Source organism: Sarcophilus harrisii, chromosome 2 (genome assembly GCF_902635505.1).
Source record: "Sarcophilus harrisii chromosome 2, mSarHar1.11, whole genome shotgun sequence".
NCBI lineage: Eukaryota > Metazoa > Chordata > Mammalia > Dasyuromorphia > Dasyuridae > Sarcophilus > Sarcophilus harrisii.
In genome coordinates this window covers 251583402-251607444 of record NC_045427.1, presented here as the reverse complement: position 1 = coordinate 251607444, position 24043 = coordinate 251583402, and the positions used below count along the sequence as shown (strand labels likewise).

The 24043-nt window shown below is 33.0% G+C and overlaps 1 protein-coding gene and 1 pseudogene across 1 annotated transcript; both read left to right on the top strand.

Moving 5' to 3' along the window:
* The first annotated feature begins 10404 nt into the window (after positions 1–10404).
* LOC116421120 (olfactory receptor 4F15-like) lies at positions 10405–11343 on the top strand. Its single transcript, XM_031949498.1, has one exon. It carries the CDS (start codon positions 10405–10407, stop codon positions 11341–11343), a length of 939 nt encoding a protein of 312 aa, XP_031805358.1.
* A 10983-nt stretch (positions 11344–22326) lies between these two features.
* Positions 22327–23266, top strand: LOC100933013 (annotated as a pseudogene).
* The last annotated feature ends 777 nt before the right edge of the window (positions 23267–24043 follow it).

Sequence of the window (24043 nt, the reverse complement as noted above, 5' to 3'; positions counted from 1 at the left end):
GTATGAACTTCTGTATAGGGAAGATGACAGGCTATATAGTCAGTTATTTTTGTGAGAGGCAGATGCTACACTAATGTTTCACAGTGAAAATCCCGAGTTGTTTTAGATGAGTCCTCTGAATTATCTGCCCACAAAGAGCTTTATTTGAATCTTATTCTTTGAATAGGAACTTCAAAACAGAGTCAAGTTTGAAGAATGAAAAAAAATAGTCATTTACAAACTTTTAGTCCAGGATTATCATCTAATTTGTAAATGTTTTCAGCAAAAGAGTATAGTTTACTGGTCCTCTCTTCTCACTTCTTTTCATTTCTTTCCTTTTCACTCTTCTCTTCTCTTCACCTTTCTTTTCTTTTTCCTTCTGTTAAAGATCTGGAGATAGTAATGAGATCTTAAGGACCAACCTCTGTTGGGTATGAATCGAACTCAGTAAGGAAAAGTAATGGTGAGCAGTTGTATTGAGAAAGAAAATAGTTTGAGCAAATGGGTTAAAATGAGGAATATTTGAAGAATAGTCAGCTTCAGTTGTTTTAAAATGGAAGATTCATGTGGAATAAAAAAAAAGAAATGACTGGAGAGCATAAATATTTACTATTACTTTTTATTCCCTCAAACTTCATTCCTAAATTTTATAGTGGTCCACTTATGTTAATTGGAGGCTCAGCAGTACTTAGATTAGTTGCCAGGCCTATACTTTCAAACTTATTTAATGCGAAACATTGACAGGTATATTGAAGATCTTCAAATTTTGTAACTCATTAAAATTCCTAAATTGTTTAGGTAGATAAGCAAATAAGAGTTGTAGTCCATGAAAAAAAAGGACTCTAAAACATGTTGAAATAATGATGGTTAAACAAACAAAACAACCAATTAACCAAATGAAAAAAGAAATAATTGTAGTGACTAGCAATAATTGTTAAATATTGACCCAGAAGATGGTTGTCCAAGGTGTCATGGTGATATATGTTTTTAAAAATGATCTTTTTCTGAAAATTTCATATATGCATATGCATATGTATATTTGCATACACACAGAGTATACACATGTCCATTTTTGCATGTCTATTAACTTTAATTTTAAAAAGACATTGACCTACTTTATGGAAGGTCCTATGGCAGGCCTTCAGGATACAAAGACAGCAAAGATGCTGCCTTTAAAAATCCTATTCTTTGAGATGAGGGGAAAATATAGTTTATGCAAATGTAAGTAAATACAAATATGCATAAAACAATATAAAGAAGGAAAAGTTGCTGAATGTCACCGGCAGCCAGAAAAGGTTTCATTTAGGAAGTTGTGCTTAAATTGTGTTATGTATAAAGTTAAAGATTGAAGACAAGATGAGGAAGAAGTTCATTACAGAAAAGGGTTATCACTTGTGCAAAGATATGAGGTGGGAGATACAATGCCATGTGTCTATAATAATAAATGGGAAAACTGAAATTGTTAGCAAAGGAGAATAATAAGATCAGGAAAATGTGGTGGAAGCTAGAATGTAGAAGCTTTTAAGGTTAGATTAAGTAATTTATATTTATCTGGAGGCAACAGAGAGCCAATCATTCATTCATCTATCTATTCATCTGTTTATTTATTTGCTGATCTGTTTATTCATCTGCTCATTTCTCTCTACTTTACTATAATTTTACTGTGGAGAAGGTAACATGGTAAGATATGAAATTTTAAAAATTTGCCAATTTAATAGTGGTGAGAACTTTAAGGGAAAGAGTTTGGAGGAAGAAAGTACAGTTAAGAAACTATTGAGATAGAATAAGAAAGATAAAGGCTTAAAATAGAGTAGAGATTGTACTGAATGTAAAATTGGTCATAAAAACAAGGCTTTTGTAAAAACGGTATTGACAAAACTTGATAATTTATTTTATATGAAGGCTGAAGAACAGGGAAATATCATGGACAAATTCAAGGTTACAAACCTAGATGATTAGAAGGACAGGAATATCATTTACAAAGGTAAAAATGTAAGTAGGAAGTCTCTCAGTTAACTACTAGTTTATTTATCAAATAACTACTGCCAATTACTATGCTAAATCCTAGGGATACAATGTAGGCAAAACAAAACAATCAAAGAAATATTAACCCCCACCCTCCAAAAAAACCAAAGAACTAAACAAAATCAGGCCAATCCTTTCAAGGAGTTGAGCATATTGGCTTGCAAGGGCTGGAGTAGGATATGAAGTCCTTTCTGGTCATGTGAAATTTGAAGTGCAGGTTCAGATAGGGATGTCCAACAGACATTTAATAGCATAAAATTTGATTTTATGAGAGAATTTTTAATTCTAAGACAGTTTCAAATACTAAAGGGCATCTTGGAATCCATAAATAAATTTTATCATAAGTTGTTTTATTTTGAAAAGTTTTTTATGTACTTTCTTATGAAAATCTTATTTTTTGGATGATTCATCTCAAAGAAGGAAGGTTATTGTAGTTAAAAAAAAGCCATAGTTTCAGCAGTATCATAATATATACATGTATTTGATTTTTAAATATTTTTAAATCAATGAATCACAATGAAATATTGTGCATATCCCAGATTCAGATTCAAAATCTGAAAATCAATCACACAATGACTATATAAACAATTAACCAGAGTTCCAATAATCTTCAGCAGTCATTTTTTCTACTTTCTTTCATTCCATATTTTACTTCTTCCACTAATTACAATTATCTCATTATTCATATGTTATTATTACTGAAGATGCATGCCTGATACTGTTCCTTCCTGCATTCCTAAAATTATTATATACTCTGTTCCATTTGCTTAATATTTCTTTTTACTAAATCATAACTCTACACATAACAACTCTACTAACAATATGGCAATCTATCTCCATATACAGCTTTTAGCTCTCCAACCTCGTATTGATACAGCCCAAATACAATTCTGAGCTAAAACCTTTGCCCCTCAATGGTAGCATTGAAGAAGCAATAGTGGTGTTAAAATTATGTGGATGAAACAAGAAAAGTAAAAAGAAGGAAACAGTTGGGAATACAATATTGAAAGTGTTCCTGGGCTTGAGAGCCTGAGTAAGTAGTGGAAAATTTGTGATTCACATGTAGGATAAGGATCTATTTTTCATGATTATACCTATGCAACTTATGTTTATATAGTATTAGTATATAGAAATTATATCATGTAGTAATTATTTAGTAATATAAAACAATTATAAAATAATTATAAAGCCATATAAAGTGACTATGAGAATAATTTTGGTAGATCCAAAAACTTGGTTGGCTGCGAAAATCTTGGGTCAAAATCCTTTGACTTATATTTCCAGTGTTCATTGTAATAGTTCATATCAACAGGCAAACTAAACTGATAAGCAAAGAAACAAATTGCGCTATGGAATTTGATGAATAATTGGTTTTAAAAGTACCTCTGATTTCAAGTCCTATTTTGTACGTTATAATTTAAAATCAGAAAAAGATTTATTACAATAGTTTTGGATTCTCTTTTCAATTTCTTTTTTTCAGGTAATACTGTATTTCATCCAATCGAATGAAGTGAATTATTCTTTGGTATCTGAATTTGTGTTCCTTAGACTCTCTAGTTCATGAGCCATGCAACTTCTCCTCCTGGTGTTCTACTTCATCTTCTATGTGGTCATTGTGTTGGGAAATCTTTCCAGTGTGCTCATAGCAACAGTTGATTGACCCTCATTTTTATTCTCCCATGTATTTTCTATTGACCAATATCGCCTTCTCTTTTTTTAAAAACTGTTGCAGATCCCAAGATGATTTTTGTCTTCTTCCATAAACATAAAGTCATATCATTCATTCCAGGGTTGTATCATTCACATATTCTTCATTCATATCATAGGAGAAAGTGAGATAATGTTGTTCTCTTTAATGGCATTTGAGTGATATATTGCCATATGTAAGCCTCTCCATCACATGACCATTATAAACCTAAGAAAATGTATGTTTCTTTTCTTCAAGGTATCTGATAATGTGTCTTCAGATACTCAGTAGTTCATTGCTTTTTGTGATGAATTAGCCTGTGGTTCTAATGAAATTGGCAATGAAGTTCATTAAAATGGCCTGCGTAGATAACTATAGATTGGCGTTTGTGGTCACTGCTAACAGTAAGTTGATCTCCTTTGGTACCTTATTCTTTTTATTCATTTTCCACATCTATATCTTGTTCACTGTTCTGAAACACTCTTCAAATGGTTTATCCAGGCTCTCTTCACTCACTTAGCTCCCATCACTGTAGTGATCCTGTTATTTGGTCTCTAACATCTTTGTCTGTATGTGGTTATTCTCCATGATGCTAGTGGATGTTTATGGCCTGATTTTATTATATCTCTTTCTTAAATCCTTCCATCTACACATTGAGGATTAAATTGATTAAGGTGACAATGAGAATAATGAGCAGCCAACAAGTAAGCTTGAAGGAAATGATTTTGGAATGATGAGAAATAGAATAGGTTTCATGTTCATATTGACCAACATTTAACATTAGTATGTAAACATCAATCTGAAACCAGAAGTTTGCTTAACATCATGCCTTTTTCAAATTTATTTTTAGGCCATTTTCCTGATTTTATAGGCACTTTGGTTGCTACAGTTTGCTTAAACAAGGAATAAAAATAAAATAATTGTAGATATGTTCTCTGAGTTCGCAAAACATTTTAGTGACAATTATAAAATGTTCTTCTTTTGAGATACTTTAATGTAGATTCAAATCTTCAGTGGAAAATGTTAAAAAAAGGACACATTTTGTTTGGAAATCTCTCTATGTGTTCACATATTGCCCAAAGACACTGATCTTATATTTAGAAGGACTTATTTTACTGATCAAAGGATAGGGGATTGTTTTCTATTTTGCTCCAAATGTCTAGAGAAGAGGATTTTCTCTTTATTAGTGCTCACATTGTTATATTGTAATAAAGATACTATGAGGGGCTGCTAGGTAGCACAGTGATTAGAACATTGGCCCTAGACTTAGTAAGACTTAAGTTCAAATCCAGCCTCATACATTTACTACTAGTGTGACCTTGGCCAAGTCACTGAATCCTATTGCCATTCCCCCCACCTGAAAATGGGAAATTTTTTAAAATGCAGGTTAAAACTAAAATTTTTGTTGTGTTTACTGATCTTTCCACTATCTCATTTTACTTCCTATAATAGAGTTCTTGGGTTGAGCATATCTAGATGGAATGCTTTGATAGGGATTATGAGTAGCAGGGGACAAATAAATTCTAAAATTTCTGGACACTGTTAGATGCAAGGGAATCATAAGGAGAACTGGGTTCATAAAAACAACAACAAAATAACAAATCAGTTTCAGAGTTTGTCATGAGTCTATAGAATTTTATCTTATTTTTTCTAGATATTTCCTAATCAGTTTCAGAGTTTGTCATGAGTCTATAGAATTTTATCTTATTTTTTCTAGATATTTCCTGCTCTATTTGGCACTATAAGGAGAAGGAAGAGAAATTCCTTAATAAAACAAGCATTATTTCTATAAGAAATAGAGCTCCCTAAGTTGGAGTTTATTTGGATACATTTTACTTTCTATAATTAAGAGGATGATGAATAAAGGTTCATCCTAAGTGTACAAAACACACATGAAATATTGATCTATAATATTTTCTATAGATGTCCTATCAGAATAGATAATCAAGACAAAAAATTGAAGAGACTACAGACAAAGAAATAGACGCTCTGACAGATCATGAGGTGCCCAAGGACATACAAGCCAATAATTAATGGAGTCAGGAAATGAATGTAGGACCTCTGATTTGTTTTTCTACTTCTCTTGGGCTACATAGTTACTTAATAGAATAGCCAGGACTAGAATGTAAGTCCCAATTCCGAGACAAATATTCTATCACTCTGCTAGATTCTCTATCTCTGTCTCTATCTCCTCTTCTTACTGATATTCTACATTTAAAAGTGCCAAACTTTCACATTTTTATTCCTGGCATCTCTGGGGGAAAAAAAAGCAAAATGTTTCAAAAGCAAAATCCCAAAGGAGGACATGCTCAGGACTGTCACACTAAGTTTACACCAGTTGGTCACCGATCCTTGATGTTCCTGCTGAAGTAATATTTAATCTGTTTAGACACATCTAGGCACACATCTAGAAAGTTACATCAGAAATTTCTGAAGATAAAAGCTATCCATTACCTTTCCTCCAGACTACCACTCTAGTAGGTGTGTAACATAAAATTAAAGTTCATGGAATGGAAAGAATCTACTGTCCTGTTGCCATCCCATGAGGATTCTATATCAGGATACTGCAATTTGATTATGACAAGAAACCTCCTGATGTTTGGGTAAAGCAAATGTCCTACAGAATCTTTGTTACCTAGTCTCCTGTAAGCTGCATTTATTGTATTCTGTGAAAGTTTAGCAAGTATAAGAATTACTTTTGTAGGGAAAGATTTTAACCAAAACGCTACTCCTGTATAATGTGACAGAATTCCAGAATAACCACATACTCTTATTCTCATACCAGATTTAAAATTGTTCTCATTTGGTACCTGGTGGGGAAAGTACATGAGCACAACATATCCAGGGGTATTCTAGATTTTATTTCTGATTTGAAGAAAGAGTGTTTCTGTCTGACACTTGAAATTAAGAAAATGATTTTGTTTCATATCATAAAATGCTATGATATGGATTATATTTTTTATCATTCTGAAGAAAAATTCCCTTGTTTCTTACCATTATATCAATGTCATTTGGTGAATATACTATTCTACACAAAATGCTATGGAGCATCCATATTCGGTTGATGAGGAAGATACTGAAGAATCAGGTATTTTTTGGGAGGGTTTTCTTTTAGGGGATTGTTGCAGAATGCAAGGTAAGTGTCATTATTAGTTTTATGAATTATAAAAACCAGATGGACAATGGCTATAGGAAAGGATAATGAGGCTGGGATATTGTTAGCCATGGAGATGTTGAAAGAGAAATATATGAGCCTAAACCCTTTTTTAATATTGAATTTTAAAGGTGAAAGATGATGTACAAAATTGTTTCCTCTGTTCTCTATCACAGCAAAATATTGTTTCATCTCTCCTATATATTTCTTAGTATCACTGGGAACATGGAAGAGGTAGCTTGAAGCAAGGAGTTGCATTTATTAGTTACAGACTATATTAAGAAATATCTTAGAGATCTTCTTAACCAATGGAAGGGTTAACCAAAATATTGCAAGCATTATTATCTCATGGAATTTATATATGTCATTATAAAATCCTTTACCTGGAAGATTTATTCTATAAATATTATATGCTTTTGGTTCACCAAATTAACAGATTCTTAATTTTTAGAAAGCATGTTCAAGTCAAATATTTTATTAAGTGACTTAAGACATTGTCACAATTGCTTCCTTGTATTTATTATTGCTTAAAATAAGTGGTGCTAATTTAACTATTACTCCATTTTAAAATCGTATTCATCAAGAAGATTTTGGTTCTTCCCAGAGCAAGTGATTTAGCATACACACCCAGAGATTCATACTAGTACATATAATTTACCTTCTAAATTATCTCTTCAGGTTAGAAATAGGAAAGTTCAGTGAAACAACAGAAATAGGAAAGTTCAGTGAAACAACAGGTTACTAGTCTTGTGACATAATATTTTTTAACTTTTAAAAAATAAATCATTTTATTAGGTATAGACAAATACAAATGTAAATGAGTTATAAGAGAGGAGTGAATGTCAACAAGATAAAATCAGGAGTAAAAAACTGAAGTGGAAAGTATGAATAGTGAGATCTGACATGGATAAATAGTTCAGGAATATTTCAAAAATATTAATTTAAAAAGTGAGCATGATAACAAAGAGATTGTGAACCAGATTTACAATTTCCTTGATTTAGGGACTTCTGGATTAGGAAGGCCCTCATACTAACCCAGGTCAGTATCTCCTCTACAATGTACAGTTTTAAAGTTTGGCCTAAATATTGGGTAGTTAAGTTGTTTGTCCATAGTTCCAGAATCAGTATATCAAAAGTGGGACTTGAATCACAGCTTTAGCTTGTAAGTTAGCTTTTTATACACTACCTTATCATACCTTTTCATGTAGTAAATTAAATGGGAAATTATTGCAGGTAGGTCCTTGTAAAGGTATTATGGAGAAATTAAATCCAAATGTCTCCTAACTACAAATCTAGAAAGTTTTCCTTGATATTAAATTTGATGACTCTCAAATTTGCAGATGGCGAGTCAGAAGAAATGAGGTAGGATCTTATAAGAATGCTAGACTAGACTGAATTCAATTCAATTCAATTGCAAAAAAAAAAATAAAGTCACACACTATGTTAGAAAATAAAAATGGCTAGCTTATGGGATTGGCTAGACTAATAAAACCTATTAAGAAAGTTCATTATATAGAGATCTCAAAAGGAGGCAGTATTGTGTCAGAAACAACCAGAAAAACTAATAGAATTTTTGTTTAGATTAATAAGTAGAGTCCCAAATGACAGAAGTGATGGTCCTACTCTCTTCTTCCCTTTTCTTATAACATTTGGAATACATTCAGTTTTGGCTAAAACCTTAAATATTAGAGAGAATCTAGAGGTAAATAATCAGGATGGCAAAGGGGCAAGAAATGATTTCATTAGAGGATAAGTTGGGGGAGGCAGGTATGTTTGTTGTGAAGAAAATAAGACTTGTTAGCAGTCTTCAAGTACTTGGAGTTGTGTGAAAGAAAGCCTCCAAAGTTAGAATAAGAAAAAATGGATGGTTTTCATAATAAACAAGTACTTTTGGCTTGATGTAAGGAAAAGCTTTCTAAAGAATCTTTCCAGGAGTAGCATGGTGGCTCTCTAGAATTTACATACTCTGTGTTGAATATCTTGATAGAGGACAATTACAGAATATGTTGCATAAAACATTATTATTCCACTATGGATTGACTTTATAATCTCCAGGATCATTACAAAACTGAGCTTTCCTGATCCTGTAGCACCCTAATTGATTTGAGTATATTAATGTTTAGAGTTAGTGGTGGTTTATGGTACAAGATTCTATGAAGCTATTAATGATTTTATCTGCTATTGGAGCCCCTGTATCAAGTTGTGTTTTGAGTGGAGACCAGAGACAGGATAGTCAGGTGTTTTATGAGAGATGGATGCTCTCTATATTTTCAGCAGAATTGGTGTTGTACTCTCTGGGTACACCTCATGTACTGCAATATGTTCTAGAATACTGTAGTCCAAACAAGATTAAAATGTAATTTTAAAATTATTTAAAAAATAAAATTATTTAACAAAAATAAAAATTAATAAAATATAATTATTAATGTGCATTTTGAAGGTAATATGTGGCTCCAGGAGATTTTTGTGTACAATTAATGTCCATCTATCTTTTTATTTGAATTGGATAATATTATTCTGGGAAGAGAGATTAAATCCATTTCGATGAACTCCCTGAACTGCTTAATAAAGTGAGAGATTATCTGTACCATACTTTGTAGATATCTATAGGATCAGATTTAGGGGATAAAAAACATTCAAGCAGAAAATTTTGAATCTCTTCAGAATCATTGTATGTGCTACATAGTATATAACAAATATTTTTTTTAACAGATCTCTCATTTTTTCTACCCTTTCTTTCAAACTATTCTCCATATTTTTCTTTAATTTTACTTGTATTTCTACACCTTTCTTTTCCTGTATGTCCATTTTTTCTTTTTTTCTCTTTATTATCTAATTTATAAATTACTACACTCTAAAACATTTATTGAAGAAGTAAGGAAACAAGCATTCATTTAATGCCTCAAATGTGCCAGACACTTTAAAAACATCACATTTGATCCAAACCTTAGAGATAGGTGATATTATTATCATCACTAATTTACAGTTAAGTTAACTGAAGTACACTGAGCCGTTAAATGAATACATCAGGGTCACACAGATAGTAAACATGAAGTGTCTGAGGCTGGATTTGAATAGAGGTTTTTGTGACTTTGAATTCTATGCTCTATCCATTGTGCCACATTAACTGCATTAGTTATGCACACATCATAGGAAGGGGGCTGAAAAATTGGAAAAAGATGGAAAAGTTTCATTTCAATATAAAGAGGTTCCAATTTGTGGGGTGATGAGCTATATCCTTTCAAAAATTATAACAAAGGGAAACATGCTGTATATACTAAATTCATGATATCATTAGTACATACAAAAATGCTTCCTCTCACACATATTTTGATCACAAAATTCAAGGTTTGGTATGCTTGACTTGTTCATGCAGCATTTACCCAAATCATTGTATTCCTTAGAAATGAAACATTAAAAAAAGGAAAATTTAAACATATTTATGAATAAGTTATTCAAAAACATCTCATGTTTACAAGAATTACTTTTAGAACTTGAAAATTTATTTTGTTACAATGGATCTTTTTACTTTTTTTCAGGTAACCATAAAGTTAATGTGATGAATAAATTGAATCATTCTACCGTGTCAGAGTTTGTATTCTTGGGAATCTCCAGTTCTTGGACCATACAGCTTGGTCTCTTTGTGTTTGCTTCCATTTTCTATGTGGCTGTTGTGGTGGGAAATTCCTTTATTGTACTCACAGTGAGCTATGATAGTCACCTACATTCCCCAATGTATTTTTTGTTGGCCAATCTCTCCCTTATCGATTTGTGTCTCTCCACTGTTGCAGTTCCCAAGATGATTTCTGACCTTTTGTATGAACGCAAAACCATCTCATTCCAAGGTTGTATCACCCAGATATTTTTCATTCATTTCATGGGAGGAACTGAGATGGTGCTGCTCATTTCCATGGCATTTGACAGATACATTGCCATATGCAAGCCTCTTCACTATTTGACCATTATGAACCCCAAAATGTGTATTTTTCTTCAGGTGTCTTCTTGGGCTATTGGCCTTATACACTCATCGACTCAGTTGGCTTTTGTAGTGAATTTGCCTTTCTGTGGTCCTAATGAAATCGACAGTTTTTATTGTGATCTTCCAAGGTTCATCAAATTAGCCTGCATGGACACCTATAAGTTAGAGTTCATTGTCACAGCTAATAGTGGTTTCATCTCCATTGGCAGCATGTTTCTCTTATTTATGTCTTACATCTATATCTTGGTCTCTGTTCAGAAACACTCTTCTAGTGGATTGTCTAAGGCTCTCTCTACTCTGTCCGCTCATGTCAGTGTGGTGGTCTTGTTCTTTGGTCCATGTATCTTTTTTTATGTGTGGCCATTCCCTACAATGCCAGTGGATAAATTTCTTGCTATTATTGACTTAATTATCACCCCCTTTTTAAATCCTTCCATTTATACCTTTCGAAACAATGAAATGAAAACAGCAATGAGGAGACTGAGTAGCCAACTTGTGAGTTTTAGGAATATTTTATAAATAACTGATAAAGAGAAACAACATTCATCATGCTCATGACCACCATTTAACATGTAAATGAAGAGCAGTACAGTATAGTGGATAGAAAGCTGGCCTGGTAATTAGGAAGGCTTGTGTTTGGGTTCTCCCTTTGCCACATATTGACTATATAACCTTCAACAAGTCACTTAATTTCTCAGTAGTTTATTCAACTGAAACAAAAAAATTTCAGAGCAGGGGCTGATATATATATCAGCCCCTGCTCTGAAATTTATATATATATATATATATATATATATATATATGTCATAATTTCCTCACCCAGGAATTTTCCTGTACCCATAAGATCACACCATAGTCACCATAGGGAGAGTAGTGGTACGTTGCATAGAGTGAGGTATATCTGAATACATATACTTCCCCAGACATTTCCTGTTGTGGGATTCTGAGCCTTTCAGCCTCAGTTTTCTCATCTCTAAAATGGGAATAATAGTAGTCCTTATATCAAAGAGTTGTAAAGATCAGATGAACTAATATATGAGGAGAATTTTGTAAACCTTAAAATGCTATATAAGTTCTAGTGATTTTGTCTTTCTCTCTCCTATTTAAATATAAACATGCAAATTTAGGAGCTTTACTTATAGTTTGTTTTATTCTACTAGTCTTTAAGCTAACATGAGGACTACTTTAGTGGCCTAATAAGCATTTTGACTGCTACTTCATCTACTCAAACACATAAACAAATGCTTTTTGGATGAAGTTCTGAAATTGTAAAATCACTATTATGGTTATAACCCTAAATGTTCAACGGTGAATTTTCTTAATGTAGACTCAAATTTTCAGGGAAATAAGTTAACGTTTTTTCTTTTACTTGCAGATTTATCTTCAAGTTCATACTAAATAGCCACATAAGGACTCTTTCCTTAGAAATAGATTTATTTTGCTAATTATAAAATAGGTTGTACCTCCTATTTTTCACCTGGCATGGCTATAGAGAATAACAAACTTTATTTGTACCTCCTGTATTATTATTATGGAATAAAGGTAGTGTAAAATCCTAGGTAAAACAGAAGAGATTACTTGTTAGACATATTTAAGCCCCCTGCAATTTTAGATTCTGTAATGATATAGTTAATTCCTTTCTGGTTACTTTACTATATTAATATCATTTCTGAAGAAACATCTTTTGGTGCTAGATGACATAACCAAGATATTTATAGGATATTGTGTACAATTAAATATATGGATCACAAATTTGCTCTTCTCTTTTGTGCCTTACAGTGTGATTAAATTTATAATAAGAATCAATAAAGTATTCCTTTTATTAATTTTTTTCCTATTTAGTATGTGTCAATTACAATAAAAGTTTGATACTTGTAATGATGGGATTTCTATAAAGCATATGTTTCAATCTGCTCTGATGTAAACTTTAGGTTTAGGTAAGCTATACAAGTTATAAATTTATTAAGCTTTATCTAGAGGATAGGAAATGTTGTTTTTGGTCTAGCTCTTTTGGAGGATCTTGGTACTAGCCCGAGTCCTTGGTCTTAGAAGAGGAGTGATGAAATAGGACTCACATGGATGGTCAAACATGGAGTCCGTTTATTCCAAATTCTCTCAGTCTTATATTCTTCCAACACCTTTATATAACCAAAACACACTGCACATGCTCTAACTATATACTGTAGATGCAGGACCACATAAACAACTTGCTATTGTATGTAGATGTCTCTTTGCCACTTGATATCACTCTGCTCACTGCCTCCTGACTTCTCAGGAAGGCTGAGAGCCCTTAGGAGAGATGGGGAGCTAAATCAGACATTGTCCACTGATTCTCTCTGGGGCTGAAGGGTCTTATACCTCACCTAGAGTTCCTATACTATCTGTGGCCCTCTATACTATCCTAATCCCAATATTTGAAAAACTACTGTTAACTTGCTTGTGAACTTGTTTCTGTCTTAGTAGTTTTCAATTAGAGCCCATTACCAAGGAACTAACTCCATTCCTACTTCCAAGTTTCTTCTCATTTCCCCTATATCTGGGTCCTGGATTTGAGTAGTGGGTACTTACTGGCATCTGTTACCATTGTGAAATGTGTCTGGGGGCCACACATATGCATTATGCACTTTCTTTTTTTTGAGTGTAAGGGCCTTCTCTGTTTTGATGTTTTCTGTGCTTAACACTACTGGTAAACATAGCCATTGTCCACATACTTCTCTCTGTCTGTCAACATTTTGTAAAAATAAAGATATGTTATGAGTTTTTCTTAGTTTATATCACATCAAGATTCAATTAGTACCTTTAGTACTAATTTAGTGCTAATTAGTAGATATGTCTCAGTGAGTTTTTTTTTTTTTGGGGGGGCTTCATTGTATTTTTTTCTATTATTCCATCATCTTGTAAATGCCTCCTCAACTTCATATACCATGTGGAATATTAGAATTTTAATATAAAGTACTTTTGTAATACATATATTCTGATTTCTTCCTCATTTTCTTCCTTCTAGATATCATCATAATCATTCTGATGAATGAAATGAATTGCTCAATGGTGTCAGAGTTTCTGTTCTTGAGAATTTTTAGTTCTTGGACCATGTAGCATCTCCTTTTATATTTTTCCTTCATCTTCTATATTGCTATTGTGTTGTTAAACCTCCTTATAATACTCACAGTGACATCTGGTCCTGACCTACAGTGTTGTGTATATTTTCTATTGGCTTGTCTCTTCTTTATTGACATGTGTTTCTCCATTATTGTAGTTCCCAGTATAATTTCTGACCTTTTCTATGAGCACAAAACATATCATTTCAAGGTTGTATCACTCAGATATTCTTCATTCATTTTATGCAGAAACTGAGATGGTGTTACTCATTTCAATGGCATTTGACAGATATGTAGCTATATGTAAGCCTATCTGACTATTATGAAACCAAGAGCATTCATTTTTCTCCAAAAATCTGCTTGGTCTATTAGTCTTGTACACTCACTGACCCAGTTCGCTTTTGTGGTAAATCTGCTCTTTTGTGGCCCTAATGAAGTTGACAATTTTTGTTGTGATATTCCTTTTTATCAGGGTATGGACACTGATAAGTTGGAGTTCATTGTCACTGGCAATAGTGGTTTCATTTCCATTGGCACTGACTTTTTCTTGTTCATCTTTTATATTTATATTTTGATCACTGTCCAAAAATACTCTTCTATTGGCTTATCCAAGGTTCTCTCTACTCTGTTAGCTTATTTCAATGTAGTAACCCTCTTCTTTGGCCCGTGCATCTTTGTCTATGTATAGTCATTCCCTACAATGCCAGTAAATAAGTTTCTTGATTTTATTCTTGATTCTTGATTTTATTATTACCCATTTCTTAAATCCTTCCATTTATGCATTCAGGAACAAAGACATGAAAATGGCAGTTAAGAAACTGCTCATCCACTTAGTGAATTTTAAGAAAATTTCCTGAGATTCTGATTAATATGTGAAGAACATACTTCAATTTGATGCTGGCTATCATATGGCTGGGTCAAAGGGTATGCTTTTTTGGACATAGTTCCAAATTGCTCTTCAGAATAGTTGGATCATGTCACAATTCCATCAACAATGCATTCATGTCCCAATTTTTCCACATCTGCTCCAACATTTTTAATTATCTTTTCCTGTCATCTTAGCCAATCTGAGAGGTGTGAAGTGGTACCTCAGAGTTGCTTTAATTTTCATTTCTCTAATCAATAGTGATTTAGAGCATTTTTTCATATAACTATAAATAGCTTTAATTTTATCATCTGAAAATTGTCTGTTCCTATCCTTTGACCATTTATAAATTGGGTAATGACACATATTCTTATAAATTTGATATAGTTCTCTATATATTTTAGAAATGATGCCTTTATCAGAAAAAATGGCTGTAATTTTTTTTCTAGCTTTGTATTCCCCTTTTAATCTTGTTTCTATTGGTTTAATTTGTGCAAAACCTTTTTTAATGTAATGTAATTAAAGTTGTCCATTTTGCCTTCCATAATGTTCTCTAGTTCTTCTATGGTCATAAATTCCATCCCTCAAAGATCTGATAGATAAATTATCCCTTGTTCTCCTAATTTTTTATGTTATCATCCTATATGCCCAAATTATGTACCCTTTTTGACAATATTTTGATATAGAGTATGAGATGTCAGTCTGTGCTGAGTTTCTGACATTATTTTCCAGTTTTCCCAGCAGTTTTTGTCAAATAATGAGTTCTTACTCCAAAAGCTAGAGTCCCAATGCCTTTTTATGAGGAATTGAATGGATTAAAATCAGCATCATGCTGTTTAGCTTAACTTCACAGAATTGAGTCAAAAGATTATGAAAGATGATTCATGAAAATTTTTTGTGGTATTGAATTCTGAATAGCTCTGAGAACAGAAGATAAGAAAAAGAATGCCAATTAAAACAATAAATAGGAAACTGAATCCTACAAAAGTAAGTGAGAAAAGTAACGTCACACAATTTAAAAAGTTTAAGAGTCCTGTTTGAATTCAGGCTTTTCAATTTATTTTGGTGCCTTGATGAACTAGTGAATTAGTAGAGAACTAGGTTGAAAATCCATGTCCATAATACCCGTCCAATGCTTTCTCTATCATACTACATGATTCTCCAACATTTTTTTCTTCTAAAATTAATATTCTATACCTTCTCTTTTATTTCTGGATAATGCTTTATTTTTTTCAAAATAGAATATTTTGTTTGTGTATAACTATCATTTCATATCAAAATCAGTTCTGCTTATACCATATTCCACTCAATCAAATTCCTCTATAAAAATGAAACAAAAAACCTCTTAGACAAAAGTATCCAAGTACTTTTGACAATATGAAAATGTATGTCACATTACTCATGTCCATCATCTCCAACTGACCAAAAAGAGAAAAGTATATTTCCTCATTTTTTCTGTGGGACCTGCACTAGTCCTTATAATAATTCGGTGTTTGCCACCCCCATTCACTGCTCTTTTAAATTTCATTATTTTAGTCAACATGTACATTAAGCTACTTGTTCTGTTTATTTCCAGCATTCTGCTCCATTTCACTTACATCTTTGTTTCATTAATTTCCACATATTTGTTGCTTCTTATGGCAAATTACTATTCTATCATATTCACATATCACAGTTCATTCAGCCATTTTCCAGTCCATAAGCATCTATTTTTGTTCCAATTATTTACAAACATAAAATGATGTGCTTTCAATCTTATGTCATATGGGTGATATAGAGTATGTGTCATTCTTTTTTATGAGTTACATGGACTAAAATCTTTCTTTTGTAAAATAAATTTTTATTGATTTCTTAAAAAGAGGGTACCACTCTTCTAGTTACCTAGGTTTGTAACCTCAGTGTCATCCTTAAACCCTTATTCTGTCTCATACCTCATATCCTAAACCTTGTTATTTTTACTTCTGCAATATCTTATTGCCACACCCCTCTCTCTTCTGCTATATTCATCTCTTTGGTGGTGACCTTCACTCTCCACTCCTGGAATATTGTAATATCCCTGGTCTAATAATATCTCCAGAGTAGTCCATCTTCCATTCACATATCAAAGTGATCATCTTAATCTATGAGTATAACCATGTCACATACTTTACAACTCATTTAATCAACTGCCTCTAGAATCAAATAGAAAATGCTATTTTGTGCTTATGAAGCATTCTCTCTCCCCTCATATTGTATCCCTTCCTATTTTTCCAATCTACTTATGCTTTAAGAAGCAAAAGTGCTTCTTACCTCACCAGTGCTGTTCCTTGTATAAGATATTCCATCTTCTGATTCTGAGCATTTTCAATGGTTGTCCTTCATGCCAAAAGTTCTCTATCTCTTTATTTTTGCCTTCTAGATCTCCCAGTTTCCTTCAAGTTGTAACTAAAATTCTACTTGCTGCAGAAAGTCTTTCTGATTCTCCTTAATATTTTCCTTTTGATATTTTTTCTCTTTATTCTTTTTCTTTTTTCTTCTATTTTTTTTTCACATCATCATTTCTATGCTGGCCCCTTCAATAGAATACAAAATCCTTGAAAGCAGGAAACATTTTTAATCTTTTTGTTATGTCTTGAATGTTTAGTAGTGTGTCTAGCATCTAATAAGATGAATGATTAACTTATATGACTTGAAGTCTTCATCTATCTCTTTCCCTTTTCCTTCAGAGAATTATCCCATAAAGCACTGTGTATGTGTGTATGTGTACAGGAAAATTAAAAAGAGAAAAAATTGGTAAAACTGATCAATATAAAAAAAGATTCTGAAAATGAATAAAATATTTTTGTGACCTCCCACTTCTGCAAAGTAATAGAGTGTCTTCTCACATCTCTTTGGAGTCATGCTTTTTCTTTGTAATTTTGCAACTTTTACTTTTATCCGTTTTTTTTTAATTTAAATTGTTTTACTTATTATGCATATGTTTTTCTTGCTTCTGCTTACTAATTCTTGTCTTTCCACCAATTCTTATTCTTTCCATTTTCTCTTTATTCATCTTATTAACTTATTAGAGTACAGTAATATGCCTTTATGTTCAGATGCCACAATTTGTTTAGTCATCTCTAGATTCATTGTTTCTAGGTTTTCCTTAAAATGTTATTATAAACATTTGAGGTGTAAGGAACCTCTCTTTTTTTTATCAGTGATCTCCTTATGGTACTTTTATAGAATGGATCCAAATTCTCAAATTTTAAAGTTCTGTCAAAATGCAAAGTTTCTCAGAAAGAAAGAATCCCAATGGTGGCTATGCTGAAGATAGGGATGCATCAATTGGTCACTGAGCCAGGATGTCAGTGAAGGAGTTGTACTTTATCCTTTTAGCTTTTTCTAAGCATTGTTTATATCTTCAAAAATGTATCAGCAATCCGTGAAGACATTGTTATACTTTGTTATTCTGCCAAATAGTTAGGTAGGACAGATGAATTTATTTATTTATTTTATTATAGCTTTTTATTTAAAAGATATATGTGTAAGTAATTTTTCAGCATTGACAATTGCAAAAGCTTTTGTTTTACTTTTTCCTCTCCTTCCTCCCACCCCCTCCCCCAGATGGTAGGTAGACCAATATGTGTTAAATATGTTAAAGTATATGTTAAATACAATATATATGCACATAGCACAGATGAATTTAAAGTTCATTTTATGGAAAGAAAGTATAACATAATTTCTTTCCTCTAAGCATTTGAAATTCAATTCTAGAATATTATTTTATTTGGCAAAGTGACCCCAAATGAATATTTAGAATGCACTCTTTGCTTTGAGGAAGGTTTGGAATGTTCAGAACAGTTTGGGACCACCATAGTAAAGACAAAGATGAGCGTGTATTACCATGTCTAATTTCATTACCATGTCACAGTTCATAGTGGCCTCCAGGCTACTCTAGAAGATTTGGAGAATAGTAAGGCTTATGGATTGATTTTGCTCTTTGAATCATAGTCCAAGGGAAGAGGAAATGGAATCTGAAGTCTTATTTTGGATTTTATTTAAATTAGAATGTGCTTATATGTAACAACACATAAATTTCAAAAAGTCTCAAATAGATCATTCCTCAATGTATTCCATAACCAACAAGAAGTTAGTCTGAGTAAGGCCTCCTAATAAGTTTGGATTGGGGGTATGAATAGAAATTGTTCTATATTAATTTTGATAAGTTTGGGATAGGGGTATGTGTAGCATTTGTTCTGGATTTATTTTTGCCTAGAGTTTGAAGTTCAGCAGTCTTGAGTAAAAGAAAAGTAACACTGGTACTTGCATTTTTACAAGAAGTGAATCAAGAAATTAATGATCAAGTAAATTTATTTTGGTAATAACATAAAATAATGTAAATTACTAAGGATCATTATCATCTAAGAGAAGGGAAAGAATGTGGAAAATCTCATTTCTGAAGAGGAGACTTCAGAAATAAGTATGTACACTTGCTTTATCTGGAAGTTAGTTGTCAAGATAGTGATTTCAATGCCTGGCTGGAGGGTCATTATTACCAACTGCAGAATGGTTAAGTGACGGCAGAATGAAGTATTATGACTAAAATTATGCAGTTTTTTATTACCTAATAGTCAAAACAGTTATGTAAAATAACCATTTAGTATTAACTTCATATCTCATTTATTGATTAGTTAATTTAAACAGATAAGACACATGCATGTATAGACATGTTCTGACCTAAAATGACTCCAAAAAGGAGTACTTGTCCCTGAGAAAAAGCTAGAGACAGAAACTTATATGACAATAGAAAATAGAGACTTATAAGAGTAACTCACAGTTTAGGAATCATTGGGAAAGAATATTTGAAAGTATAACATGATAAAGTTAAAAATACACTAGAAAACTCCTGATTCTAGATAGGTACTATCTGGAAAGAATTGTAATTCAAAGTGAGTTTTCTCAACATTAGCTCTGGAAACCTTTTGCTAAAACATTCTGCAATAATTATCAAATCAGTATCTTAGACAATAAACATTGTGGCAATTCAGAGGAGAGAGAATTTACTGAGATCTGGTTTTTGTGAGGAAGGCTTCACAAAAGGATTTGAGCTAGTCTTTGATAGATAGGTAGGATTTAGATAGGAAAAGGATAAGGGAGAGGAGGTTCAGGTAAGGAAGATAGTTTGAAAAATAGTCTGGGAAAGAGTGAATAAAACAGTAAGAGTGAGATTAATGAAGAGGGTAGTAGGGAAAAAGTCAAAGGACAAGAAATACCATTTATCATAAACCACTTCCTACAAATTAAAAAATAATGATATTGAAACAACATCATTATCAAACTTCATTTGAAGCTAGTTGTGGTCCCTTTAAGAAACTATATTTCCTATTGATCTATGATTCCTTTCAGATTCTCAGTCCCTCCTGGCTGAGACATATCCTCCCCAGACAAGTTGTCTTTCCAGGATGCCAGAGCCTTTGATTAAATTACAAATCCTGATAAAAAAGAATCACTTTGAATTCCAATAGGAGATCCGGACTTGTCCCAGCCCCTACTGGGTCTGAGTCAACTTGGGCTGTCCCAGCCCCCACTAGGACACCCAATATTATAGCTTCCATCTACAAAGGTCTTTTTCAGATGGACCTTGGCAGCTCCCTTTACTGCCAGGACCTTCTGTCAACTCTGTCAACTGAGAACCACATTCTCAGTCCAAAACTCCGTTTTCCATAGATCTGCCACTATAGAAGTCAGTCTCTTGGTAAAATGATTCCTATCTAACAATAAACTTTCATTTTGCAAGAAATATTTGGGAATGAGTGAATTCTTTCACTCCTAAAACTTGTAACCGATTTAAAGGGGATTCTTAACAATTCTCTTATAGCCATTAACCTCTAGACCATCAGGAATCTAGACTACTCAAACAGCATCACACTTACTGGAATTTCAGAAAATACCCTAGTACTTGTCAGAAAAATTTAATTTGTTAAAATTTCTCAATAGGTTAGGGGACAGTGATGTGTTGAAGTCAGCAGAAACTGGTAAGAGGTTATTGAATTTTTTATCTACACATTAGAAATTAGCAAACCCTATCAATGAGGATTAGATTTCAAAGAATACCCTGCATGCTTTTTTTTTTTTTTTTTTTTTTTTTTTTTTTTTTTTTTTTTTTTTTTTTTTTTTTGTGAAAACTGATCATTAAATATTTACCAGCAACAAATAAGGACAAGAAAGTTTAGGAGCTAATATTCACATAGGATATTTTGAAAGATGGGTGATATCCAAAGATCCCTGTTTTCAGCTTGGTACTTTGTGTGGTATCTTGGAAGAAAAGTGTAAACATTTTTTTTTTCCCAGGGTTCGGATTTGCATGGTATAGGAGAGTTTGGGCTATTGTTTTACACATGTTTCTGAGGGTGTAGTTCTAAAAGCCTGTAAAAAGATATAAGAATATCTAAGATAATATGTGTTGCACAGATGGGTTCCTTTTGGGGAACTTCCTATATAATTAGAGTAGTTTTAATAGTTTGCTCAGTCATTTCAATGTTAATGAAGTTTCATTTCTTGTATCACTTAAAAGTTTGAGTTTTTTATTTTTTTCAGGGCTATACTTTTTTTTTTAGAGCTGCATTTAAACTATTCTTGTCCAATCTCTTTTCGTACTTATTTGTGGGATATAGCATTAACCATTCAACCCTTGAATAGTCATACCTGGCTCTGCTTTCTCTTTTATCCTTGGAATCTGTTTCTTTTCCTAATGCCTTCTTGGTTATGGCATGACCACACCAAGGTCAACATGAATGAAACTCCTACACAAGGATTAATTCTTCTGATGATATTGTCCAGTTTTACTTCTCAACTGGAAAACCTGCCTCATGTGGTTCCCTCACCTAGTTAAGGTTGGATGTTAGACTAACAGGCTTGGGTGAGTGGTGTAAATGGAGAACTAAAAAAAAAAATAGTTTGGTGCAATGAATAGAGCACTATGCCTGAAGTCAAGAATACCTGAATTCAAATCCTCCCTCAGATAATTACTACCTTTTTGATCCTTTGCAACTCACTTAATCTTCATTTGCCTCATATACTCATCTGTAAAATGAGGGTATACTGGAGAATAAAATAACAAACTACTATACCATCTTTATAAGAAAATCTCATGGACAAAATTGAATGAATATACAACAACAAGAAGGAAGAAAGAAGCTTTGAGTATTGAGTATGAGGGCAAAGAACTATTTCAGGTTGCGGTAGAACAGAAATTCATAAGACCTTGGGTTAAATGACGGTAAGATAAAGTCACTTCTGAGGTCTCAAAGGCAGAGTGATTCTGAAAATTCATTTAGAATGCACTGACTTTTAAATACATAGTTCATTGAAATCATTTCCTCCTTACCCTTTTAGGACATGTAAAATATATATCTTCCAAGCTAAAAATGAGTAAAAAATATTTAAAAGCTCCCTGAATTATCAAGAAGGTTTTTTCTCAATATCTGAATTTAAAAACAAGATACTTGTTTTGCAACAAGTTGCAACAATTCTCATTCTTTCAATTTCTTTTCTTCAGGTAATATCATATTCAGGGCAATGAATGAAGGTAATGATTCCATAGTACATTAATTTGTGTTCCTGGGGATCTCTAGTTCATGGGCTGTGCAATTTTTCCTCCTGGTATTTTTCTTTGTATTCTATGTGGCCATTGTGTTGGGAAACTTTCTCATTGTATTCATAGTAATCCCTGAACCCTGTTTACATTCTTCCATGTATATTCTGTTGGCCAATCTATCCTTTATAGACCTATGTCTTTCTTCTGTGGCTGTTCCTAAGATGGTTTATGACTTTATGACTTTATGATTTTTTATGAGCACAAAGTCATATCATCCAGATATTCTTTATTCATATCTTTGGAGGAATTGAGATGGTGCTGCTCATTTTCATGGTGTTTGATAGATATGTGGCCATATGTAAGCCTCTTCACTATCTGACCATTTTGAATCCAAGAATGTGTAATTTACTCCTTGTGGCTTCTTGGGTCATTGGCCTCATACATTCACTGACCCAGTTGGCTTTTGTGGTAAATTTGCCTTTCTGTGGCTCTAATGAAATGGACAGTTTTTATTATGATCTTCCTTGATTCATTAGACTGGCTGTGCAGATACCTACAAATTGGAGTTCATGGTCACTGCTAACAGTGGTTTCATTTCTATGGGCACCTTATTCCTACCGGCCATTTCTTATATTTCTATTTTGATCACTGTTCAGAAACACTCTTCAAGTGGTCTGTCTAAGGCTCTCTCTACTTTGTTAGCTCACATCACTGTGGTTGTCTTATTTTTTGGTTCATGTATCTTTGTCTATATATGGCCATTCCCTAAAATGCCAGTGGATAAATTTTTTTTTTATTCTTGATTTTTTTTATCACCCCTATCTTAAATCCTTCTATATCTATATATTCAGGAACAAAGAGATAAACGTAGCCATGCAAAGACTGATCAGCCAATTAGGGAGTTTTAGAAAAATATTGTAAATTATTTTGAGTGAAAAAGTATATATAGTGCTTAAGCTGATCATCATGTAACATGTGAATGACAGCATTCAAATTGTTGTGCCGCAGTTCCCTTTTAGTGTCCTGATTCAGTTTCCATAATTGTCCTGACTCAGTTCCCCCAATTGTTCTGCCTCAGGGTATCTGAATTGTTCTGCCTCAATCCCCTTAGTTGCAACTCCCCTCCTCTCCTCTCCTCACTCCCCCCCTTCCCCTCTCCCCAGGTTTCTTAAGACTGATGTAACTCAGGGCTACTTGCTCTAAGGTTATAAATTGTCAATGTATAAACTCAAGATAAAGGGGAGTTCAGACTTCCTGGCTTCTACCTCCTCCTGTCATCAAGAATTTATGGTCCTACACCCTATTCTGTCATTGTTCTTCTTTATCCCAACTTACCAGAATGTCCAGTACCTCCCCCCAACCTGTCAGAACTGAATTGATAGTCCATTCCTGCTCTCAATGCTCTGACTCCGCCCCTATTTCAATATACCCCTGTAGCTGAACCAGGGGTGTATGTGTGTGTGTGTATGTGTGTATAGATGTCATTGAGAATTCACATTGGTGGCTGGATGCTTTGGACATCAACCCTGGGGGCAGCATGCCCCCAGCATAATCTCTCCCTCTCAGAAATCCAAATAAAATATTAAAAACTCTCTAATCTCTATCTTGTCTCAGTTTCTCTGGCATTACAAAATCTGGAACTTAAGATGATAGTATGCTCCATTTTAATATTCTTGTCATTAATAAGAAGACTATTTC